At 33.9% G+C, this 26597-nt stretch overlaps 1 protein-coding gene across 7 annotated transcripts in view; it reads left to right on the plus strand.

Moving 5' to 3' along the window:
• LOC135834309 (longitudinals lacking protein, isoforms A/B/D/L-like) overlaps positions 1-26597 on the plus strand; it is a 58750-nt gene that overhangs the window by 9583 nt on the left and 22570 nt on the right. For 4 of the 7 annotated variants that reach the window (XM_065348160.1, XM_065348164.1, XM_065348162.1 and 1 more), the window contains exon 3: positions 399-461. In XM_065348160.1, the coding sequence (XP_065204232.1) occupies positions 399-461 (63 nt within the window). Of the gene's footprint in view, positions 1-398; positions 462-14127; positions 14978-16906; positions 18010-20408; positions 25870-26597 lie in introns of those variants that run through there. The other 3 variants (XM_065348158.1, XM_065348159.1, XM_065348163.1) reach the window with 3 other exon arrangements.

Here is a 26597-nt window from a genome sequence, read left to right on the forward strand (position 1 = left end):
TTTCTTAGAAAATATAATTTCACGAATAAAAATTGTGTCCTGCGTATATTTCAAGCCTCTCCGCCCCCTTCCCTCCCCTCCCCCACCAAACGAATTGAAAAAAATGTTCAACCAACATCTATTATTAGGTATAACATATCGTTCTACGAAAATTAGACACCGACTACATTTCTTGAAAATTTTAACACGTGTTCATCGCCTAATTGGCCCAAACGGGCTAAATTGTCTTCTTTATTCGTGAAAAGTGTGACCTACTTCATTACTCGTGGATATTTTAGACTATTTTTTAGCTGCTGGTCTAGCGATTGCCTTGTCTAGTTACCTATAACTTTACTATCACTGTCAACAGCAGTCTGTACTGTAATGGCTAATGTAACTCGTTACACGTGGTGTTTCAGGTTCAAGTTCATACCCGCTTTCGTCAGTAAACGATGGATCTTCTGGTCAATTGGATTGTCAAGGTAAGATTTGCAAAACCTTTTTACTGACCGACGTACCTGGTATTATTAAGTCTCTCTCTAATCACCAACAACGCATCAACGTATTTTCACTGTGCCTATCTTCTTCGCAGACATCTGTATCGTGGCTCGTATTAGGATGGGAGAAAGGTGTGCAAGAGGATTAGGAGTGTGTGTGACGTAGCTCTAAAATTTTCTTTACGTTTTGACCAATGATAGCACGTTCACGTACGAAAGAATTGGATAAAATATACACAATTGTACGATGTGTTTATTGTGCGGATACGATTTGTGTGTTTGTCGAGCTTGGGTTGATGATGAAGTTTTACGTAATTACGTATTCATTTACAGTACATAGACGTACGTATGTCTAGTATAGTGATAGGCTACAACATGATGAGAAAACGTATGGTATATTTTGTAGCCTAACTGTAGCCTACCTTACACTTCGATGGTCGACTCATTCATATAATCGGACAAGAGGCGAATAAATGTGACCCAATGACAATAATTTCAACTTGTACTGTACTGTGCTGGTACAAAATAGTACATTTTCATTTACATTCGTGTAACTTAGTAAACTACATACGTTCGTTGGACGAATAGATGGATACATACGAGTATATGTATGTATTTTGTGTATGTCTGTGTACTTCGATGATGACGGTTGGTTGGTTGGTGCTGTGGTACAGTCGTGTAAATACTTTGATGCGTTGTTTATGTGGCCAAGGTCATGATGATTCGAAAATTCAGCCGACATTTTTTTGTCAAACTACACAACACTCGAGAGCGGTTTTCTTCGTTTCCGGAAAGCCCTCCCGTGTAAAATTTTCGTGCATTTTTATTTAGAAGCGTGCGAATTGAAATTATTAAAAAGCCGCAGAAAATGGTGGAAAAATTCGTACCGATTTGATATTTGTTGAAGAGGTTGAACGTGTGAAAATTTTGCGAATTTTTCGTCGATGAAATCATCAACTGTGTTGTCCTGCGACTAGCTATAGGGAAATGGAGAGGAAAGGGAATTGTAAAGACGCGATATTGATTTTTTTGTTCGATGAGAAAATATTTCAATTTTTATCGCCTGTGTTCGAGCCCCCCCCCTCCCCACCCCTATCGTGAATTTTCCCCATTCTACTATTTTCATTAGAACGTTCAAATCGCTCAATTGTAAGATTCCCGGGTGACTCACCGATCTAAAATTCATTTCTAGAGGCTCTATACCAGTTGCGCTTTTCCCCCTATTTTTTCGATTTTTTTTTGGTCAGTTGCGCTTTTCAGTAGAAGCAATAATTTTTACCCACTTGCGCTTTTCGGTTGTTTAAAATTCCGAAAGTGTTCCCAAAATTGAAAGGATTGAAAGATACAAACTGATGAACGAACGAACGAATTATTTTTATTACATACCTAACATACCTAATCCGTCTGATCTCACCAAGGGGAGCATTTTTTATTATTATACTCTCGTAGGTACTGTCTACCTACATACACGGTAATGGGGTAATATAACAGAATCTAACTACCCGCAATTTTTGCAATTTTTTTTTTGAAAATGTAAAATTGCCAGAAATGTGGTGAGGGAACAGAATTTTTACGGTTCCCTCAATTTTGAGGAAAATACTCAGGTAGTTCGATACTGTGATGTTAACCATTGGTACGCGTCACAATATCTACCTACCTTACTTTTTTTGCTTTAAATCGCGGGAGGATGTGTACGGTGATTCTCCTTAATGACGAGGAACATTCTCGTGATGTTACGAATGCCAAAACAACGAGTCGAGGCTTTTTACATACCTATTATAATTTTGGGGAATATTCGAGCAGAGTGTGAACACTAGATTTGAAGCAATTTATTGCATTTCTTACGTGTTTTTTGATGTAAACTAGTAGAAAATGAGGAACAGAGACGCATATAATGTGAATAGCTGTTACCTGTGATCAATCAAAGAAAAAATTGAGGTAGTTACATACTGTTCTATGCACCATGGGTATCTATCATAATATCTAACTACCTTGATTCATACGTGAATATTCAATATATGTACTGGAAAAATGAATCTAATTACGCTGTATTTCAGCATTACGTGATTAATTATACTTTTATTCATTTTTTTTTTTTTGAAGAAATACTGAGTAAAACTATGAATTGATGTCAAGTTCACGTTTGCTCGTGAGAATTTTGAGGGGTATCGGTCACGGGGAGGCTGCGGAGGGGCTGAGACCATCTCCTTACATCCACACGGAGAGGACTGACACATATGCTGAACTCTGTTCATAACCAAAAATATCAGAAATTTCGAATAAGTAATGAGGCTAAAATTTAAGAAAAGCGACCTTGAAGAGGTGCGCCCCCAGCCTTCCCGTGCCCGGCGCCCCTCGTATTTCCCCCTCGCTTCGCTCGGGGGAATTACGGGGGGCGCCGGTGGACCGGTGCTATCTCCTTACATCTAGACAGACCAATATGAACTCTGTTCAAGTATTCATGACCAAAAAAAATTCAGGAATTTGAGACAATGTGACTGAAGGGGTAGAAGAGATGCGCCGCGCTTGCGCGGCGCGCGCCCGCAGCCCCCCCGCGACCGGCGCCCCACGAAATTCCCCCTCGCTTCGCTCGGGGGAATTTCGTGGGGCGCCGGTCGCGGGGGGGCTGCGGGCGCGCCGGGACTATCGCCTTGCATCTGCACCATCCCTACACACACATATGTATTAAGCTTTGTTTATAGCAAAAAATGAGGTAGTTAGATTCTATGATGGTCACCCCATGGCATTTGGAACAGTATCTAACTAGGTACTTCAAGTTTGCTTTTAAAAAGCATTGGTAACTGCAGCTATAGAATGTTATACTTTGTATTTTATGGCATATTCTTGCTCCTTGCTCAAGAAAACAAAAAAAAAGGAATAAAACATGAATTCATGCAACACATTACCTACAGATTTTTTTCATTATTTTAAAAAAAAAAAGCCTCGATTCGTTGTTTTGGCATTCGTAACATCATGAGAATGTTCCTCTTCCGCACAGTAATCCAATATCAACGCCATAAAAGAACGACTTTGCACAAACATACTCGTACTATCAAAATTTCCAAACTTTGAGAACCCCTGAAATTGGTTTTTAAGAAGCGCAAGTGGTATTTAAAGAAGCAGGCTTGGAAAAGCGCAACTGGTCAAAATAAATTGAAGGAAAAGCGCAAGTGGAAATCACCGTTTCTAGACTAGTACTCGAAATAGTACGTCGTGTATTGGCTAATTGGCAGCATTTTTTTTTTTTGCATTTCTGAATGTTTTGCTCTCATTTGAAAAATTCTGATGTGAATACAATCAAACGAGATAATTTTTTTTGCAATTGCACCTTTGAAGAAAGTTATCGATTGAGAAGATGAAAGTGTACATTTTCCACGAAGATCCGTTTGTAGAAAATTGCAAAATTTTTCATTTTGTTCCTCTCCTTTCGAGCCCATTTTAGGGGTTAGGGTCGTCAAATAGTCTTCAGAAATGAATTCTGCGCCCTCAAAACCCCCTCATTTTGTGATTTTTGATCAAGATTCTACCTCTTCATTTTGAAAATTTTCAGTTTAGTACATCCTTGCTGCCTGCTGAAGACCATTTCGAGGATTTTGCGCCTTTGAAAAGCTACGTTTTGATGCCAAATTTTGTAAATTTGTGGCTTTGTACCCCCCCCCCTCCTCTTTGAGCTTATTTTGAAGTTTGGGGTCAAATAGTCTTCCAAAATGAATTCACCTCGGTGATAATTTCGGGATTTGGCATCGAATGATCTTCAATAGAGGATTCTGCGTTTTTTGATAACCTACATTACGATTCCAATATTTTATTTTTCGACACTTTTCAATTTTGCACCTTTTTTTAACCCCCCCCCACCACCCCCCCCCCACCCCCACAGTGGGCTGTGAGCACCCTCAAAACGGGCGTAATTCAAAAACTTACAATGAACCCTAAAAAAATGGTACAATGATATCCTCCCTTATGTTTTTGGGGTCGCAGAATACGAATTTGACAATATTTTTTTTGTAGGGGTTGGGGTGAGGGGGTGAGGGGAGCGAAAAATTCAAAATTTGACTATAATGATGTGTGATATATCGAAATGTATGTTTTTGAGGGTGTAGATCACGAATCTGACAATATTTTTTTCATAGGGGTCAATGGTGGGGGCTGAGGGGGTGAAAATGTTTGAAAATTCAAAATTTGACTATAATGATGTGTGATATGTCGAAATGTATGTTTTCGAGGTTGTAGATCACGAATTTGACAATATTTTTTTCGTAGGGGTGAATGGTGGGGGATGAAGGGGGTGGAAAATTCAAATTTTGACCATAATGATGTGTGATATATCGAATTGTATGTTTTTGAGGGTGTAGATCACGAATTTGACAATATTTTTTTCGTAGGGGTGAATGGTGGGGGATGAACGGGGTAAAAACGGTGAAAAATTCAAAATTTGACCATAATTACGTGTGATATGTCAAAATGTACGTTTTCGAGGGTGTAGAAGGGGTGAAGGGTGGGGGATGAAGAATTTTCTATTGGGGAGCCGTCAAAGTCCCTGGAAGAAAAAATTTGTCACATTTTAACGAAATTCACCAAGATTTTTCACTATAATCGACTGTGGCGGTCGCGGGGGCACTTTATAGGGCAAAAATGGCAATTAACATCTTGAAATACACTATCTTAAGTATTACCAGCCACTGGAATTTCCCGTGCATCTACGTGCAAACATTTTTTCTATTCCTATTTATGCAGCAGAGTAGGCAAAAAACGGAGTTTTAACGTAAATTATACCTCTATAATTACTTTATAACAACTAAAATCGAGTAAATTGATGAAAATTATTACTCACTTTTAGTTGAATTATTCATATTCGGTACATTTCGACATATCACACATCATTATTGTCAAATTTTGTATTTTTCACCGTTTTCACCCCCTTCAGCCCCCACCATTGACCCCTATGAAAAAAATATCGTCAGATTCGTGATCTACACCCTCAAAAACATACATTTCGACTTATCACACATCATTATAATCAAATTTTGAATTTTTCGCCCCCTTCACCCCCTCACCTCCCACCCCTTCAAAAAAAATATTGTCAAATTCGTATTCTGCGACCCCAAAAACATAAGGGAGGATATCATTGTAAGTACCATTGTTTTAGAGTTCATTGTAAGTTTTTGAATTACGCCCGTTTTGAGGGGTCTCACAGCCCACTGTGCCCCCCCCCCCCCCTTCTAGAATAAAGTTTTGACTTTTTATATGCAAAAGTCTAATTACCCCACTTTTTATTCCTGTGTAAAACTCGAGAGTCTTTTTTGAAAATTTTCATTAGTTGAAAATTCAACTCGCTAATATGAAAGCTCTGGTTTTGACCCCCCCCCCCCCTATTCGACGTCTCGTTAATTTTGAACATGAATGTTTGTTTTTTTTTTAACAAAGTCCTGTAATATACGGATTGTTACGTTTCCAGTTACGCCGAGTTCGATTATCAAGTAATTTTCGGGATCGGGCCCCTCTTCTCCCCCTCCCCCTCTCCGTCAGAAAAAATGATATGACATTTTTGTACTTTGTGTAGTGTTTTTCGTGGTATAGACAACAAATATCAACTCATTTCGTGCAATAAATAAAACGTTCCCAAAGACTTCCTTGGTAACCATCTGCCTCCCCCCCCCCCCCACTCAAGATTTTGATGCATTAAAAAAATCGAACGCGAAATATTTTTAAAAATAGCTTCGAAAAAGAGCAAATTTTACGTTTTTTTGAAATTTTTGACATTTTTATCGCAGCACTGATTTCAAAAGAAATTTTATTTTCAAATCGTAACTATGTTTTGAAACTGGTTGTGAGGTGCCAAACTGGTCCCATCTCTGAGTAAGTTTAGATGTTTGAGATCATTTCATCGTGTGGAATAAATAAAATTTGAGTTTTTTAAAACTGGTTCGATAACTTCAGACTTCGAAGGTGAGTTCAGAAAGTCGAGTAATCATTAATTCTCTATTCTAGAATTTTTCTTTGAAATTATTCATTTGTGGGGATATTTCCATTTTGAAAGACGTTTATGAGAATAATTTTCAAATAATTCTGGGTGTTTTTTTTTTTGGAATGTTTTGGTCGAACTTTAAGATTTACTAGGGAGGGTCTCGTTCAAAGGTGCAATGCTCAGATTCGTTTTTCGAATTTTTCCTATTTCAAATTATCGATTGCGAATCACTAAACTGGAAAAAAAATTTAGAAATGAATCCTTGAAAATAATATTTTTCACAATTTTATTTTTTTTGAAATTATTTTATAACAATTTTTAAATTTCAAGTTGAAAATTTACAAGGTTCTTATCTCTATTTTCACTTTCACATCATTATAATTTGTTGTTTTTCTAAACGCGATTCGAGTACGCTCTGCCCTTGCCCCCTCATCCTTCCCTCCTCTCCGTAAAGGTCTTCAAAACACGCTGGCTGATTTCGAATGCATTTTTATTGGCAACACTGCATCTAAATTATCAATTTTCGTTATTAAAACTCTGTTGGCTGAATTTTAAGCGCAAGTTTCTGTCTGCATGATTTACTAGTATTCGAAACAATAAAAGAATCAGAAGATGGAAATAAAAATCCAAGTCAAAAAGTACTATGTATTACATAATAAATACTCGTATATCGACTTATCGTATTCACACACAGAAGCACGTGACATAACATTTATTATTGTCTTTGTCGTACTCGTACATAACACGTTTCAGATATATCTACCTACTCATGTGTAGTGTATGTACTTACAGTCATTATAATCAATTAAATTTTGTCATCGATAATCATATTATTATCGTGAACATTTACCTAACATTTGGGTCGAAAATTTCCTGCTGTACAATGTAAACTTGCCAACACCAAGACGAATTAATCATGACCTTTGGCCGGTATATTTTATTATTCTTTAGATGTTTCCTTTTTTATGTGTTTTTTTTTCGTGGTCTCGACATGGAGTATCTTTTTTTTTCTTTGTATTTTGAAACGATCAAAAGCACGTATATCTTGATTATTTTGAAGAAAAAAAAAATTGAATAAAAAAAGTGGTATAAAAGGAGAGATACTTCAGATATAGACACTTATTTATTATTATCGTGTATGGTCATACGTAATTTTTTTTTTGTATTTTCATTTCGTATTTGATACGGAATTTTTTTTTTTTTTTGAAAAAATAATTCAATATTGAAAATTTAGTATTCCGAATATTCTCGTTTTTTTTTTTTTTCGTTTGTTTAATTTTCCGTTACTTCTTTTTATTAGCTTGATTCATTTTCATGGCTTTTTGTGGTATTTCGGGGTAGTTTGTTGTTTTCACGATTGCATGCTCGCTTCTATGTATTATTGGCTTTTTGCATGCTTATTTTTAATTTCGTCGTCGTCGGTTTTTTTTCTCTATCTCTTATTCTTCTTTCTAATTAATCTATAATATTTTTTTTTCTCTCTTTTTCGAAACGACGTTGTATGTACAATGTGATATGTTTGTACTATACTACTTTGTATATGAATGAACGACTGACTAACGCATATGTTGTACTGTACTTGTAGTATGTATTATTCATGCACTCTATATAGTCGTGTATGTGTAATAGTGTGTGTGAAAATTATATACCTCGTATGTACAATACTTACCTTTACCTTTACCATGTGGCGGTGAAATAAATCGGTATTTACCGGTTATTTACCGCGACGCACGAACGAAGCTTTTGAAGAATCACGAAAGAGAAAAGCGCACACACGACCGGAGCATACAATCGATGGCTAATGCGAGTCGATTGTAGTGCTTTTTTCCAATAGGTAGGTACGATATAATTTACCTTTTTTTTTTTCTATTTCTATGTTTTTTTGTTCGGTTTTTTTCTCAATGTGGGATCTCTCGATGTTGAAAATTTTTTTCGTTTTGTTGTCGCGGTTTTGATTTTTTTTTTGCAAATATTGGAGTGTTTGGAAAATATTACTTAGTTCCCTTGGTTAGGAATATATTTTGCCAGGAATGAGGTTACAATATATTTTGTAAGATTAGTAAAAAAAAAAAAATCGTCTGTGTATTTTAACGATGATGTTTTTATTGATGATATTGCAAACTTACGAGATTATTATTTATGTAGTTGTATACTATAAAGTATGTTAAAAATATGTATATTTCACTTGTCAAGTAAATTATCCTGTGCTTTTTGATTTCACCAACGTGTGGATATAAAAATGAGGGACTTTTTATCATGAGAATAGTGAAGGAAGAGGAAGTTGGAGTATGGATTTATTAAAAAGAAAAGAAAAAAAGGGAGTTAGGTGTGGGATAGGTTGCTAGAGATGATATGTTTATTACTTACATGGGGTGAAATTGTGTTTTGAAAACGTGATCACATGTGTGAATTTTGGTGGTTTCTAATCAGTTTGTTTTTCGGTTCGATGTACTCGCCCGAAAATATACAATATATAAGAAAGGCAGGCAAGGAATAATTCAAATCGCAGTAAGTGACATTTTTTCGTTTGTATGTGCCTAGATGTTTATGTTTATTTGTATTTTTGTACCTTTTTTTTTTCTACCATACTTACATAGTGATTACTTTTTATTGTTTATTTTTAATCGATCGATGGAAAATTAGATTTTATGATTTCAAACTAAAATTTTATAGTAATTGGAGGGTATCGTATTGTGCAATGTGTAATATTGCGATAGCACTGTGGTTTGGTATTGTTATCGAATTTGGAGCTCGTGTTTTGGGAGGGGGGGAGTGGTTCGATTAAGTTTTAGATGATTTGTATACATTTATATGTAATTTTCGTCGTGTACTTGTTTTCAGTCGCGAGATTTTATCGTTTTTGCTCAATTTTTGTGGGATTGGGTTTGTTTTTGAAAACGTTTTGTCTATTTTTGGGAATTTGTTCTTGATTCTCACAACTTTTTGGGAAGGGGAGAGAGGGAAGAAAATAGTTTTCCTAGACTGTATTCAACCAAGGAGAAATTCAGCCGTTCTCGAATTATTTGTCAATTCTGATTTAATTGCCTGAGTCCAGGTTCCTGCCTGATTTGAATTTCGAGTGATTCATTCGTTCGCGAACGATTTCTCAATTCTGAGCAAATCATTCGCAAATGAATCTTATCCAATTTTTTTTATGTATTGAAGAATGTTTCGTTTTATCTTGTCGTATATCATCTGATTTCCTTTCCGAATGATTCAGTCGTTCTCGAATTCATTTATCGTTTCTGAACGAATCGTTCGCGAACGAATTACTTGAACGTAGGGTTTTGATGATGAGATTGGAATTTAAAACTGTGTTCAGATTTGTCGTGTCATCTATACCGGGTCCAAGTTGATTTTCAAGCGATTCATTCGTTCGCGAACGATTTGCTCAGAAGTGAGAAATCGTTCGCGAAGGAATCATTTCCAATTTTTTTTGATACATTGAAAAATCATTTCCAATTTCGTTTTATCTTGTCGTGTACATATCATCTGATTTCATTTCCAAATGATTCAGTCGTTCTCTAATTCATTCGTCGTTTCTGAACAAATCGTTCACGAACGAATCACCTGAGCGTAGGTTTTTGATGATGAGGATAACATTTAAAACTGTTTGGATTGGTCGTGTCATCTATACCTGTCCAAGTTGATTTTCAAGCGATTCATTCGTTCGCGAACGATTTGCTCAAAAGTGAGAAATCGTTCGCAAATGAATCATTTCCAATTTTTTTGGTAGGTCTAGGTACATTAAAAAAATATTTTCGATTTCGTTTCAATTGGTTTCATCTTGTCGTGAACATATCATCTGATTTCATTTCCAAATGATTCAGTCGTTCTCGAATTCAGTCATCGTTTTTGAACTAATCATTCGTGAACGAATCACCTGAGCCCACGTTTTTGATGATCAGATTGAAACTGCCAAGTTTTGTCGCGTCATCTATACCTGCCCAAGTTGATGTTCGAGTGATTCATTCGTTCGCGAACGATTTGCTCAGAAGAGAGGAATCGTTTGCGAATGAATCATTTTCAATTTTTTTTGGTACATTAAAAAATATTTTCGATTTTGTTTCATCTTGTCGTGTAGGTACATATCATGTGATTTCATTTCCAAATGATTCAGTCGTTCTCGAATTTTTTAGTCATCGTTTTTGAACAAATCATTCGCGAACGAATCACACCTGAGCCCAGGTTTGAGGTTTTTGATGATCAGATTGAAACTTTCACGTTTTGTCGTGTCAGCTGTACCTGCCTAAGTTGATTTTTGAGTGATTCATTCGTTCGCGACCGATTTCTCCATTTTGAACAAATCGTTCGCGAATGAATCATTTCCAATTTTTTTGGATGTGTTGAAAAACGTTTCGTTTTGTCTGGTCGTGTATCAGTTGATAGCACTTCTAAATGATTCAGTCGTTCTCGTATCTGTTCATCGTTTCTGATCAAATCATTCGCGAACGAATGCCCCGAACCTGGGTTTTTATTGATGAGAATAAAACTGTTCAGATTTGTCGTGTCATCTATACCTGCCCAAGTTGATTTTCGAGCGATTCATTCGTTCGCGAACGATTTGCTCAGAAGTGAGAAATCGTTCGCGAATGAATCATTTCCCATTTTTATTGATATTTTGAAGAATGTTTTCGTTTTGTAGGTCGTATATCATCTGATTTCATTTCCAAATAATTCAGTATCGTTCTCGAATTTATTCATCGTTCCTGAACAAATCATTCGCGAACGAATCAGCTTCAAATTTCTTAATTTAATCGATTTGTAGTGCTAAGTTGGTACCATCGTTTATCTGATTTGATGGATCTCTCGGGTTTTCACCTTTTATCAAATCGTTCGCAAACGAATAATTTTTTGTCAATTTTCAAACATTTTTCAGGTTTTTTATTTCATTTTTAAAAATTTTTCTTCCAAGCTTTCATTGATACGCATTTCTTTTGCCTGCTCAAATTGGGAGATATTAATATTATTGAATGTGTGTGTTTCGTTGCTTGTTTCTGATGTTTTTTTCTGCCAATTAAATATTCTTCGATTTGAATTTTCGATATTTTTCCAATGAAATTTCTCTCTTGCAGTGACCTTTACGTTCACACCTCTTCTCTATTCGCCGTTTTCTGGATTATACGATATCGTGGCCCCTTCCCCGCGTACAACTAAATATAACCCGTCTTCGCTTCTTTTAAACGCAAATCTATCGTGTTTATAATCATTTATAGCTGGACGTTCGCATTACGCCTGTCCTGTCGAATTATGGATATTACGCGGTCATACGAAAACGACCCGAGAAGAATTTTTTTCTCGGAAATTGGCCGTCGCCAGCGCCACTGCACGCTTGCATTATTTGTACAACAAAAGATCGGTGGTTTTTTTTCTTTTGGTGATTATCATCGGTACCGTATCAAATATTTACTCGCATAGTCAGATGATGGCTGTCTGACGTGGTCACAAGGGAGAGGTATTAGGAAGATGGAGGTGTGGTATGGCAATTTTTCTCGTACCTTTGTAGGTATAAGTATGAGGTACCTAGACCTGGCTAACGAAACGATCACCTCGTTGTTTAGACATCGCTATTGGTATTGAAAGGTAATGAATTTATATTCTCATGTTGCTCCTCGAACATAAAATGTCGAATTCTATGGTTTTTGATAAGGGAGAAAGAAGAGAATAAGAGTGTTGAAAGGGACCACGAATTGACGCTTTAAATGGGTGAGAGGGGAGGTTCGATGACTTGAATTTGGATCTACTAGTCATGATTGAAATTGAGTAAATTTTTTTGTGAAACTGGAATCATAAAATCTTAATTTTGTTCTTTCATAATACACGTTTACGTTTAGTTTTATACTGTTTTAAAATAACGATTAAAATGTGTGCTTTTTCTGTTATTGAAAGGAAAAAAGAAGCATGGCGATTATGATTACTCGATTGTTTTAGGTTGTGGCGGTGGATGACGATGAATTAAAGCCTTTTTGTTTTTTTTTTTTCTCAAATTTTGCAACGAAAAAATAGCAATTGCGTCAATTTTTTGGGCTGGTGTTCTGATTGGGCGATACATTTTGACGGCGGCGTGTTTTTTCTCTTTATCAATTTCTCTTTATAATTTAAACATTTTTCTATATGTATGTGTCCGACTAACAATGGCCATTTTTCACCCTATGTTTTTCTCCTATATATACGTTTACCTTACCTGCGGGTATTTTGACGAACTAACTTTATGTGTAGAATTGCGCCTTGGTAGTGTACCTTTTTTTTTATTATCATTTATTCTTTGCAGTTTATTATTTTCTTTTACAAAATTTTCGAAAAGAGGAAGCTTTTGCAAGATGAGAATTTTTTGTCCCATGATTCCAAAAAAAAAAAAAAAAAAAAAAATGATATTAACTCGCAACATTGTTGTAAACACCGATGTTTTTATTGTTCTTGCTCACTTTTCGCCACTAACTTGATATATGAACACGATTTCAGATGTCTGTGTCGAGGCTTCGAATGTGATTTTCTAAATTAATGCGAGAATCTATTAGAAAACGATCATTTAACGAACTGTGTACTTCCATTTACTGGGAATACGTTATATGGAGCTTGAAAAGTTTTGGTCCCTTCAGGTATCATCACTGTACAGATTTTGACTCGTTATTCATTTGAAAATATGCTTCTAGAGCTTCTGTTTCTCATCCGAGGCTGAAATAACCCCCAGATTCGGCATCAGCGACGTCGAAAACCATGAACTCGATATACATGACGATATTTTATCATTGTTCAGACCCCCCCTCCATCACCCCCCCCCCCCCCCCCGCTTCTATGACTTCCACTCTACTTTTCGAAATTGTTCATTGATGAATCAAATTTTGAGAATAGATTTCTAGGAAAGACTATTCTACCATGAATCTGTTTGTATGATTTTGCAAGCTAGCTGATTTAATTGGGGGTGAGGTGGTGGGGGATGGGGTTGAAAATTCAAAAAGTGATAAAAACCTTTCATGCATATCGATTTCTAGGTTTTTGAATACGCTGAATTCGAAAATTTGGTCAGTTAGACGATCCAAGAATACCGTATGCCCAGAAAACACTGTTCTGAAGCATTTTCTCATTCTATCGCATGTATTTGTATTTTTTATCGATACAGAATTCTGAATAAATCAATTTTTTCAAACTATTTTTCTTTTCATTGATTTACCTTGAGGTGAAAAATTCAACCTTGTAGCACTTTGGACGTCTTCCTTTTCTCTTCAAGATTAAGTCATCAATACTTCACTGTAAATTTCAACTTGCATGCTACGTGATATTTGAAAATCACGTGAAAAATCAATCAGGTCTCGTTTATATTATCCTATTTCGATCAAAATGCGTACCTTTTTTTTGGAACCGACACGAAATTAGAAATTGGGATCATCGCGAGAAATTACCTTCACGCCTTTGCCTTCCCCATACTATTTTAACCGGTCATATCGCTGCTTTCTCGATCATATTCATCGTATTGTATCGATTTATGATTTTTTTTTTTTAGTCTATAATATTTCGTTAGCTTTCTTTTATTTATTTATTTCTCTTATTTAAAATACGTATAATATGTTTCCCCTTCTGTTGAATTATTATATCTTGTTTACTCGTACATATAGGCTAGTGAAATGGCATTTTATCGATTTTGATGATTAATGCGAACGGTATTATTTTTTTCTGTGTGTTCTCCAGTGAAAAATTCGAGTATTGTACTAAAACGAAAGCTTCCTAAACCGGACACTGGTTACAAATGCAAACATTGTATGCAGTCGTTTAATTCGAAGAGCACGTTGATTAGGCATGAAAAGTATTCGTGCGAACGACATGTCCAACGATGTCCGTTCTGCTCGCATACTGGAAGGTTCAACATACAGTCTCATATTAGGAAACATCACGCGTTAGTTTGATCAATTTGCTAATTTGAGGCTTGCGAAATGTGAAAAAAAATATCAAAACTTTCATTACAATACGCCCAGATCTTTCAAAATGCCTGATAGTAGTTTTTAAGATGTTGTGGAAAAACAAATTGAACAATTTGTCATTTTCCGTTTTGATTGCCTGGAAAAAAAATTTTGGGTGCGGGGTTGTGCCAAGCTACCTTTTTTTTTGTTTTTATTTTCCTTCTTTTTAAAATTTTTTAAACATTATTTAATAATAGAGATGACATGTTACGTAAGAGACTTCACCTTTTTTTTTTTTGTTTCATTGTAGGTATTTATTTTTAATAAGTACACAAACTTTTGTTTTTTTTGTTTTTTAATTTTTATCGAGTTTTTTTTTTTACTTTGGTAATTATTTTTTGTTTATGTCTCTAGAAGTGTTTTTTATTTTGATTTACCACACGATTAAAAATTTCAGTAATGTATTTTATGACTAGATTATAAATAGTGTTCATTTTTTTCTACTTATTAACACGACTCGATGTTGTAAAGCAATCGATTATAGTTGATAGTCAATTTTTAAAATGTTTTGTTGTTTTTCATTAGCGACCTTTGACCTGTACTTTCCTCTTTTTGTCATTAAACACAATAATTTGATTAATGATGCCTTGTTTTTTATACGATGGAGAAAACAATCACCGCTGAGGGCATAAAAATTTACGGTCAGCGCAGGAAAACACGTGTTGCTGCGGCGAGTTCATCTTTGTGTCTGATTCAAACGGGGTAAAATGGAAGTGACGCATGCGCAGTGATATCTGAACATATGCGCGCGTTGGTTGGTGTTATGTAGATGTTCACAGGAAAACACGTGTTGCTGTGGCAAGTTCATCATCACGTCTGATTCAAACAGGGTAAAAAGGGTATGGCGCATGCGCAGTGATATCTGAACATATGCGCGCGTTGTTCGGTGTTACGTAGATGTTGATTTGTTTTGTGTTTGTATGAAAGAGTTTCAGGGTGTTCAGGAAGTGAGAGGTTTGATGTTGCAATTTTTTTTGAAACCCGACTATGAAATTGCTCAAGTTTGGTTCAAATCAGGGTGTTAAGTATTTTCAAAAGTTGGTAGCTTTTTTGAGGTTGGGTTCCCAAGTTGTTTATGCCAGTTTTATTTCATTTTGGTGATTTTGTTCGCAAGTTGATATTTTTTCAATTTCATGCTTATCTTTCTTATTTTTCTGACATTTTTTGGGGGTCAATTCGAATGATTTTCCATACTGATAATGATAATTAGTTGAAAATTATTAATCATTTTACAAATATCATTTCACGATAAGGCTCCCATTTCAGCCTGCAACTTCTGGAATCCCTATAACTTCTTCAAATCTACTTCACAATGTTTTGAAGTACATATCATTTCACCATCATTGGTCAGATTATCATGAAGACTGTTTTGATTTGACATCCTTTCAAACCATAGAGGTTACTGACCCCCAATAATAACCATCTGTCCTCTCACATCAATAACTGGGGTTTTTGTTATCGGTTTCAAATGGAGCACACCTTTTCAATTCCATCCATTGTTCTTTACGGAAAAAATTGTGAAAGGAGTCAATTTGTTGTAATGTAAGGAGGTATTTTAAACCATGGTGGAGGTCACTGACCCCTTATAGTGATCCTCTGTCCCACAATAATCAGTTTTTTTTTGTTATTGGTATCAAATGAGTTGAGGGACCATTTGTCAATTCCATTGATCATTTTTTATAGATGAAATTGTGGAAATTGTCAAATTTGGTAGCAGGCAATTTATTGTGAACCCATTTGCCCAATATTCCATTTGAATGGCCTCCTTGGACCATTATTGCTATCAAAAGCGTGTTTGGACTGCACAATTGAAGATGAACGTGTTGGATGGAAAACAGAATGGCAAGTTGAAAAAGGTTGAGAGGAAAGGGGTACATCAGTGTTCACCATCATCGCATGACATGTACGCTGTATAATGCACCGCCTATATTTTATTTTTGTTGTTATCTCTGAATTATATTACAATTATTAGTTACTTGAACACTAATTGGAGATGGGCTTTATCTTCTATTTTTATAAATACATAAATGGAATAGAAAAATTCGAGGTGGCGTTTTCTTCCTTACACTTAATTGTTGTTGCTGGGCCGGATATTATAAATATATATGGAAATCATTACACGCTGAACAATCTTTTAGAACTGTGTTGGCAATCGAGGAACAAAGACACGCGCATTTTTCGCTGCTGTTGCCGCATATATATTTTTTTTTCACTAACAAAACGCTGCATGAAATGAATATATAAGCCAAAAAACGTTTTATATAAATCATAAATACCCACGTTGAATAGCTTGAGGGAAATTTGAAAAGTTAAGTAAGGCATTGAGGTGTGGGTACAGCAAGCGGTACTTTTGGTTCTTGATTTTTTTTTTTTTTAGTTTCTCGTTTTAAATTCGGACATTTTGGTTATTAAGACTTTTGCGTGTGTGCAATTTTGATTTTTGAAAATTAGTATGTTAGGTTGGTTCGTTCGAGTTGTAATTAAAATTTTTGTGTGAATTTTTTTTATAGCCGATCAGTTTATTATGATGAATGACGACTCGTACCACTGGCCCAGCATCGAAGATGAGGGAGAAAATGAGAATGAAATTTACAGCATTACGTCAGCGTCTCCTTTAAAAGCGGCTCTCTCGAAGCCGCCACTTTTACAAATGCCCGATCTAATGCAAAATCCCACCTCGAAATCGGACGCTAGTAAATTTATCACGTGCGCTAAATGCGGCCGACAGTATAAACTAAAAAGCTCGCTGTTGAATCATCAACGCTGGGAGTGCGGCAAAGAGCCGCAATTTAAATGCGTACTGTGTAACTATAAGGCCAAACAGAAGGTGCATTTGGTTACACATATGAGATATAAGCACGCCTTAAAACCGGATGTATTCACGCTAAAGTGAACCCGTTTCCTAGATTCACAATGATCTGCTCCACTGCAGATCATACCCACCCCCCTCACGAGTGAAAAAGCTCTCGATGATGTTGCCAAAGTTGGAATGCAAAGTATCAAGTGATTGGTTCTGATTCTATATGCCTTTGTCTCTCTGTCTCTCTCTCTCTCTTTCTCGAGTTTAGTATTTTTCCTAGTATCATTATTTAAGTGATCTTTTTACGATGCTTTTGAATTTTTTTTATATATTTTTATTATTTAGTAGTATTTGTTTTACTTTTCCTTTTAAATTCATAAAGGTTTCCTTTTTTTTTTGCTAAGTGTTTCAAAGTACGCTTCTCGTATAATTTTTTTTTTGTATTTTTTTAGTTTTTGACATTTTATTCGCTTAAGTGGTATCCTAGTTTTTTTTTCTTCGCTGTAGTGGTTGAATATTTTTTATCGGATAATATTCGACGATAATGTGGGTTGGATTTTTTCTTAGGGGAGGGGATTGAAATGGAATTAACCAGTGATGTAATGGCTTATTCGACGAATAATATCCGTTGTTTTTTTTTTTTACTTACCTAGTAGTATGTTATAAATGTTTTCTCTCTCTTTACTTTATATTGACTGTGATATAAGACAGCAAATGCTTCTTTATTGTTATTCTGTGAAATGACAACTGTTTTATAAATTTTTACGACAAAATTTTCAGCTGCAATATCGAATACTTACTGATTGTTTCAAATTTTTTGTAATTTTATATTAAATGTTATTCATTAAATTGGTCGTGAATTATTTACATTTGTTTTAATCCTCACATTTTTCCTTCCAATTTTGAATAATATAGAAAAAGTGGTGTTATAATGTTACGTTTTATGTTGCTATTGCTATTTTATTAACTTACTCGATAAACTGGTAAGTAAATCAGTTTTTATAATGATTTTATGTAAACATATTTCGCGTTAATCGTACTCATGTGTGGTAAAAGATCGAATATTTTTATCGTGTATTGGTTGGTAAACATGTAACAAAACGTATGCATTTTGTTCGAATGATTAAAAAAACCAAAAATGAATATGTTCAGAGCAAGCAGGCGGAGATTGCATGGTACTCTGCTGCCAAGTTCAGTTGAATGGCACACGAGGAAGTCACCAAACAAATATCCAAATCTTAAGGATCTGTTACAAGAGTCTTTGATATCTAAAGATCAGGTTTTCTGCATAAACGTCGATTAATTTTTACGGGAATATCATTTTTATCTCACTTTTTGAGAGCATTTTTTTCATTCATTTTTGTCGATATTCGTTAATTTTTCATTACTTTCATTTGAAATTATTTTAATGACATATTACACGTATTTATTTCCTATTTAATTTAATATTGGTTGCCATGAATTAAAAGTCATTGCTTTTTTCATGCTTCTCGAGATTCAGTTACATCAAATTAAAACAAAATAGTTGATTAAAAAAAAATGGAAATGAAATAAAATAAAATGGAATAACGCTGAAGTATGCTAAAGAGTGTAACGCTAATGGAATTATCCGTTGTGATGTGTTACGCATGTTAGTGGAGTGAACCCCTTCCCCACTTTGTCTGATACCACCCTAGATCAACGGAAACGGAGTGGTGTGGGCGTGGCATTCCATTTGTGAGCAGTGTGGTGCGGAGAGGGGGATTAGCTACCTAGTTGAGGAGCCTTGCCGTTACGTTCTGCTCCTATTTTACTGAATAACGCTGAACAGCGTAGCAGGAATTTAATTCCATTTTAATTCGGTTTCATCTTTTACCTCTTTTTTTGTTCCTCATCAGTTAACTCGTTTTATATTTATAATTAATTTTTTTTCTGTTTTATTGACAAATGAAAGTTTTTCAGATTATTAAGCGTTCCGCATCCGAAGTTGATTTTATTTTAAAAAATGATTATATTTACATATGAAATTTTGTTGTGGAAATGTTTAAAGCATGTTTTCTTTCTTTATATATAAATGTATTATTAAAGCATAACTATTTTTGCTTGGTGATGGATTTTAACAAACTAAAACGAAGCGTGAATTTAACCATTTTCTTGTGCAAGTACTTTATTACCTAATATTGATATGCGTACATAATATTACATAATTTCTTTTAAAAATAACGTCTCCTTTAACGTCAAAAAAATATGAATAATTTTAAAAGTGTATATACACGATTGAAAAATTGTATTATTCCTTCACCAAATCTTTGGGCATTATGAAAAATATTTACAAAGATGAGATTTAATGTTTTAATTTTATCAAAATTATCACCTCGTGTGATTACTCTAAGTACACAAAGTTATCGTAGTTTGGATGAGGATGTGAACATATGTCACATAATGCAAATCTAGGTGTAGTTTTCATTTAACTCTGTATTAGAGAGAATCTTTGTGAAAAATTCGAGTCGGTTTTCAATTCAGTGCTATAAAAATGAACCCTTTTCAAGATTTTGATTCGAGGAACATGATTTTTTGGTCTTTTATAGTTTTAATTCTGATTTATCATTATATTATCGTGAAATATTATTTGTTCGATAAATGAGTATCGGTTTATCTATCGAAGAGGTAAATGTGCTATGATAATTTGACATTGAATTAAGGTCTCAGTATAGGTAGGATTGTAGGGATGGGGGATTTTCTACTGTTTGAAAATTTTGGAACGTGTATTGTATAACTTTATATATATTGTTTTGGTGACAGTTAAGCTTCTTCTCACTATATATTTAACAAGTACTGTGCTTGTCTTTTTGCTCTCTGACAAACGACTGTTTTTTTTTCCAATTAATGTTAACATACTTCTTTCGAATCTTTTTTCTTTAGAATGTTAGCATTTTTCTTACCGAAAGATGACGATCCTTTCTCTTAACCTCTGCTGCGTTTTGTGCATGACTCACCAAAATAAAACCAAAAAAAGAATCAAAGAAAAAAAAAGTATAGGAAATTTTTTAAAATGAAATTTCATTTACCGCCAATAAAAACTCCCTCATAGTGAAGGGGATTGGTGCGAATTGGTTTTTGTGAAAACGGAAAATTTGTCTATAGATTGTTAAAATACCTACACTCCCCCCATGAATAAGAGTGAAACACGAGCGGTGATTTTTTTGTTTTTTGTTTTTTTCTGTTAATTTTAGGTAAATGGAAATTGCATTACCTGAGTAATTGGGAATCGTGGTCAATGCAATATCCCGGTATATCGCCGATACAAAGTGGCGGCGGAGGAGGTAATCAGGCTGGCTTCTCTGTTGGAGGAGGCTCGCCAACCAGTATGGATTATCCGAAAGGTGTCGAGTGTCCGGATTGCGGTCGCCATTACAAGTTGAAAAGCTCGTTACGTAATCATCAAAAGTGGGAATGTGGTAAAGAGCCCCAATTCCAGTGCCCGTACTGTAATTACCGAGCTAAACAGAAAATGCACGTGGCTCGACATATCGAACGTATGCATCGCGAAAAATTAACAATGGTCGAATCGTGTATGATCAATAATAACAGTATAAATAATAGTAATAATAATAACAACGCTACCATATGATAATCGATGGTATTGTTGAGAATTTTTAAATTTTTTTTTTTTTTTTGAAGTAATGTATCGTTCTCAAATTTTTCTTCTGTTTTTGTCATTTGTACGTAGACATTTTTTTTTCAAATGTCTTATTGTTAACGTTGCTGTTTGAGTAAGTGATTGGTTTGTTCAAGTTTGTGGTTTTTTGTTTTTGGCAACGCATGCATCACCTCCCTATTCATTGTTTTTTTTTCTATTTTTTTTTTCATTGACCTTTTTTGTTGTTGTATGCAACGAAATGTTTGTTTTTTACGCGAGCTTATAGACGTGATTGAGAAAAAAATGATCATCGTGTGGGAGATTTTTTTGTTTTTTAAATTGTACTTAATCATTCGTTAAAGCTGCCATGATTTTAGAATGCATGTGTCATTTTTACATTAATTTTCGTTTATATTTTATTATTACATAGTTGTTGCATGCAACTCTATTATACCTACTGCCTGTTATTGCGAACCAAATACTTTCTTTTTTATTTTGTAACTAATTTTGGAGTTTTCCATTTTTCTTTATGTGACTTTTTTTTTGTGACGAATCCTTTTTTTTTTTTCTTTACGGAGTATATTTTTAGGTCATTTTGTTGCGGATAATTTGGCATTTAAAATAATAATTATCAAAACCTCGCCCGAAAACGTATAATTGGTTTTTAAATGAGCTCAGGGATAGGTATTTCCTTTCAATTTTTTTTTTGACTTGATCATGGTTTTTTTTTTATTCCATGGAGGTTTTCCATCATTTTATTGGGCCTTGTAGGCGAAAGATTGTAGATTTTACAATTTTCTTGATTTTGATCTGAAAGTTCGAAATGGTTTTTCGAAAGGTTTATGTGATGACTATGTTTTTTTTTCTACTTATTTTCTTTTCTTTTTTTAACTGTGTCCTGACAAGATGCCTTATTTGATGTCATCTTCCTTGATGAAATTTTCTGATGAGTATCAGGAATTCTGAGACAGGAATCACTCACCTAATGTTTTTCTGAATTTCCTGAGAGATAAGGTCTTCAGAGTTTAAGTATAGTAATCATCAGGAACTTCAATCTGATGATTGATACTTTGCTGGATTGTGTGAGGAACTAAATCCTGAGTTGTTTTTACTGAGTTGTCTGATGTGTGAGAGATCATCAGGCTTATTATTGAGATGATTGATGTGTTATTAGAGTTGCCTGATGAATAATCATGATAATCATCATGCACATGAATCAGGTTTTCAGTGTTTCGTTGTGGTGCCTCAGGAATAAGATCTTTGAATTTTTATGGTGGCCATCAGGACCATGAATCTGATGATTGATATTTTGCTGGATTGTCTGAGGAATTGAATTTGGAAATTTTTACAATGATCATCAGGAATTTAAATCAGATCCAATTTTCATGGTGATCATCAGGAACATGATTCATATGATGAATGTTTTTCTGAGTTTCCTGAGTAATTGAATCCTGATTTTTTTTTTTGCTGAATTGTCTAGTAAGCAACCAAATTTTGAAATTTTAGGTAGATGGTTTTGGAAATGAAATGATCAGAAACATCGTTTTTCTGAGTTTCCTCAGGAATTTGAATCCTGATTATTTTTTTTTGCTAAATTGCCTAATGAGCAATAAAATTTTCAGATTTTTGGTTGATTAATAATTTTTGGGAATAAGATAATCGGATTTTTAAATTTCCATGACAATCGTCAGAAACATGAATCAGATGATGAATTTTTTCTGAATTTCCTCAGGAATCGAACCCGGGTTTCTTTTTGCTGAATTGCCTAATAGGTAATTAATCCTCAAATTTCAGCAAGATTGTTTTGAAAATGAGATCATCCAATTTTTTTCTGATCATCAGAGACACCATATACCTATAATATGAGGATTTTATTCCTGATTAGCTCATTCAACAAAAAGAAGTCCGGATTGAATACCTCAGGAAACTCAGAAAACTATTTATCAAAATCTTAGCAAAATTGTTCAGGAAGATCTTCAGGTTTTTATTGTGATCATCAGAGACATGAATCAGATGATGAATGTTGTACTGAATTTCCTCAGGAAATGAATCCTGATTTTTTTTCCACCCTGAATTGTCAAATAAGCGATGAAATCCTCAAATCTCAGCAAGATTGTTTTGGAAATGAGATCTTCACATTTTTATTGTGATCATCAGAGACATCATCTATCTAAAATTTGAGGATTTCATCACTGATTAGGTAATTCAGAGAAAAAAAATCAGGATTCAATTCCTGAGGAAAGCATTCATCGAAATCTCAAAAAGATTGTTTTGGAAATAAGATCCTCAAATTGTGATTATCAGAGGCATGAATCAGATGACGAATTTCTCGAGAAATAGAATCCTAAGTTTTTTTTGCTGATTTAATAAGATCGTCACAAAGTCATCATGCAGGGGGGGGGGGTTGTCAGATAGTTGAAGTTTTGCTAGGTTGTCTAAGGCATAAAATCCCCAATTTTTTCAATTTTGAATTTTATACTCCAGCTTTTTGAAACTTTTTATTGATCTTGTCTTGCTTCTGTTTCATCTCCTCAACTCATGTTACACTAATGGTTTGAATCAAACGATTATTCTCATTTTTATCAAACCTCTTCTCCTTTTTACTCAATTGACCTTTTATATTGTCAAACTCATCGTAAAATTCCGTTTTATGGAAATCATTATCGTACAATATTCATCGCTGTAACTTTCATCGAAAATTTTCGGTATTATAATTATAATTTAAGGATATTTTTAATAATTTATTACGGATTTCGTTCTACCGGTGGTTTTCATAAATTCTCATCATGTCTGCAAATTTCGAATAATTCATCGATACGAAAAGATTCGAGCAAGATGCTGATTTTTCTTCGACCATTTTTTATCAAAATAGTTGTAGGTATTCTGCGGGGGTTCTTTTTTATCTTCTTTGTTTCCTATCGAGGCTAATTGACTTTGATGAATTTCCATTCTTATTCTATTCATATATCTCTTGATGAGACAATTTCAAAATCGCGTGATAAAAAATCTTTGTTCTGTTGAAGGTATTGACGGAACATTATCACTATCAGTATTATAGTTGAACCATTTTAGCCTGTGTTATCTTTATTTATCTTCATCTTGATTGATGACCGAAAAAAAACCCTTGCCCTGAATGAGATTTAGCGTTTTGTTTCACAGGTTGATCTTTTCGTGTTGTATTTTTTCTTTAGTTCCTCGTAGCATTGTAATCATTCTTACTGCCTTCCATCGCCGAATATTTTCATTGGCAGGATTCGTCACATAATATAACGATGCATTTCATATCATAATATTTTTTTTCTATTTACTTTCGATGCTATTTTCTTTCTCGAGAAACATCACTTTTCTTATGTAATTCATCACGTATTGCCCCCTTTCTTCATGTACAAAATTACTCAAGGCCGATTGGCTCAAAATAGTGCCTTATATATTTTTTTGTAGAATTATTTTTTTCCTTTATAGTGTTGTTAGTTGTCGATTTTTTTCAACTTTCTTTGTTTTTATTTCGTTTCTTTTTTTCTCTTTCTATATGACGTAACATTTAATGTGATGTAGAATAAAGTGCCTGTTAATTTATCTATTATTTCTTGTAAGTAATTTCGATATCAAAATACTAAAACGAATGAATTTTTAATCAAAGTAAAACTGCCATATTTTTTCGTGTTTGTAATATAGATATTTATTTATTTATTTTCTTACTCTTTTTTTTACATAATGGTTTTTTTTTTCTTTTATACGTATTATATATATATTTTAACGAGGTTATTCTTTTTTTTCTCGTATTTTTTTAACCTCTATTTTGTAATTTTGTATATAGTGTAATTTTTATTTATTTATTTTTTTTGTGTGTAAGGAAGAAATAAAAGATTAAAATTCCCTACTGAAGGGGAATAGCTGTAATTTCGATTAAACGCGCAACATTAACAATCAAAAAAAAAAAAACTTGTACAAAATAATCAAAAATTTTGATTTTTAATATCGCGATTGGTGCTAAGTGCTTTTAATATTATTTTATGTCTATTTTGTTTACCTAATCACCTCAAAAAATTTTTTAAAAATACGCAATTGAAATCAAAATTTTTCAAACACCTTGTTACCACATCATGAATTAGTATTCTCGTGTTTATCAAATTGCTGTAAAATTTGTTAGCAATTTGGGGGAAAAAATAAGGTTGCGAGTAAAAATATATCAAAATATTACGAATTTTTTTCTTTTTTTCGTATGTAATTTTTGTATACTTTCTTATTGTAATATGATAGTAATTGCGGTTAATTTAAAGTGAAAAAAACTTCAAAATGCTATTAGTCATATATTGTGCCATTTTTTTCTTGTTTCGTTGTGTTTTCGTAATACATTATAAATAACCTCGTATTTATATATTTTACGAAATCTTTCTCGAGTTTTGTTTGTATTTTGTATTCTCGCAGTGAATGATGAACTTTTTTTAGTAGTTGCATGAAAACCTAAGGCTGTAGCAAGATGAACGATTTGAAGTGATAATTTGTTACTATGAAAAAAAAATTTCATACTTTTTACCCAGTGTTTAGGTCGTGTCACTTGGATGTAATGTAATATTTTTGTTGTAATGTTAGAGTTTTTCTTTCTATTTTTTATGTAGTTTTGTTTTTTATTTCTGCTTGTTTTTTCTCTTTCTTTCTTTCTTACCTGTACGAACAACGAACGGTTCGTTGTGCGAAATTTTTACTCAAATTTGTTGTTTTATTGTTAGAATTTTCTGGATTGTTATCAGTGTACCTTTTTTTCTTTTCTTTTTTCTTTTTTTTTTTTTATACGAGATGAAATTGATCAAAAATGTATTTTTGTTTCGCTTGAAAATTACCTAACCATGTATACTTAACATTTAAACAATTTTTTTTTCTCTTTAAACAGCACTTAATATTATTTACGTAAGATTTTAAATTAACCTAAATGTAATTATTGTTTAGAATTTGAATTTTTATACATTTTTTTTTTGTACTTAAATCAAATTTATGTTTAATTTTCATTACTTTCAATATTATAATGTATTATGTTAATAAAAATATTATTTTTAGTTGCGACGTAATGTTTTGCAGGGTGTGGGAATGTTGGGGTGTTGGGGGTTGTGTAAGATGACCTGGTGGAAGAGCAAAGGGGGGAGGGGAGGTAATGAAAGGCCCTCAAATTTGGGTATCCAGTCCAAAAATAGCAAATTTTGTTCAAATTTCCAATAATTGGTACTAAAGTGAACGAGTCATGTTTTCTCGTATGTATTTTCTTCTTTTTAGAGTTCAACTATTTTTAGTTCCTAATTTATGGTGTGAGGGCTTTTCTAACACTTCTGAAACCACAGAAGTGATGCAAAAAATTTTGGAAAAAGCAATGCTTTTTAGGGTAGGGAGGAGAAAAGTAGTCTAGGTACCATGTTTCAAATGCCTCGATAAAGCCCATATAAAAATGAAATGTGGCAACGTTGCATTTTACCCTTGGGACAATGCATTATTGTTTTCTTGATTGAGTTTACTGTTTAGAATTGAAGATCTTTTGAAAAGAATCCTTTAGCGAATTAGGTACTCAAAACTTCGGTCAAAAGACAACTTTTTTATGGGATCAGCTGAAAATGATTTCAGACATTCCATCAATCCAATTTGATCAGAGTACATCTGTTCAGATCTGATTAGGTCTGTGTGATATCTTATTACAATCAGGTTTACTCAAATTCTAACATCCTCTGTATCCAGTTGATCTGAAGACTGTGCAAGTGTGCAAACTTTTGTTCTGATACTGATCAGAGTTTTGATT

The sequence above is a fragment of the Planococcus citri genome, chromosome 2 (genome assembly GCF_950023065.1).
Source record: "Planococcus citri chromosome 2, ihPlaCitr1.1, whole genome shotgun sequence".
NCBI lineage: Eukaryota > Metazoa > Arthropoda > Insecta > Hemiptera > Pseudococcidae > Planococcus > Planococcus citri.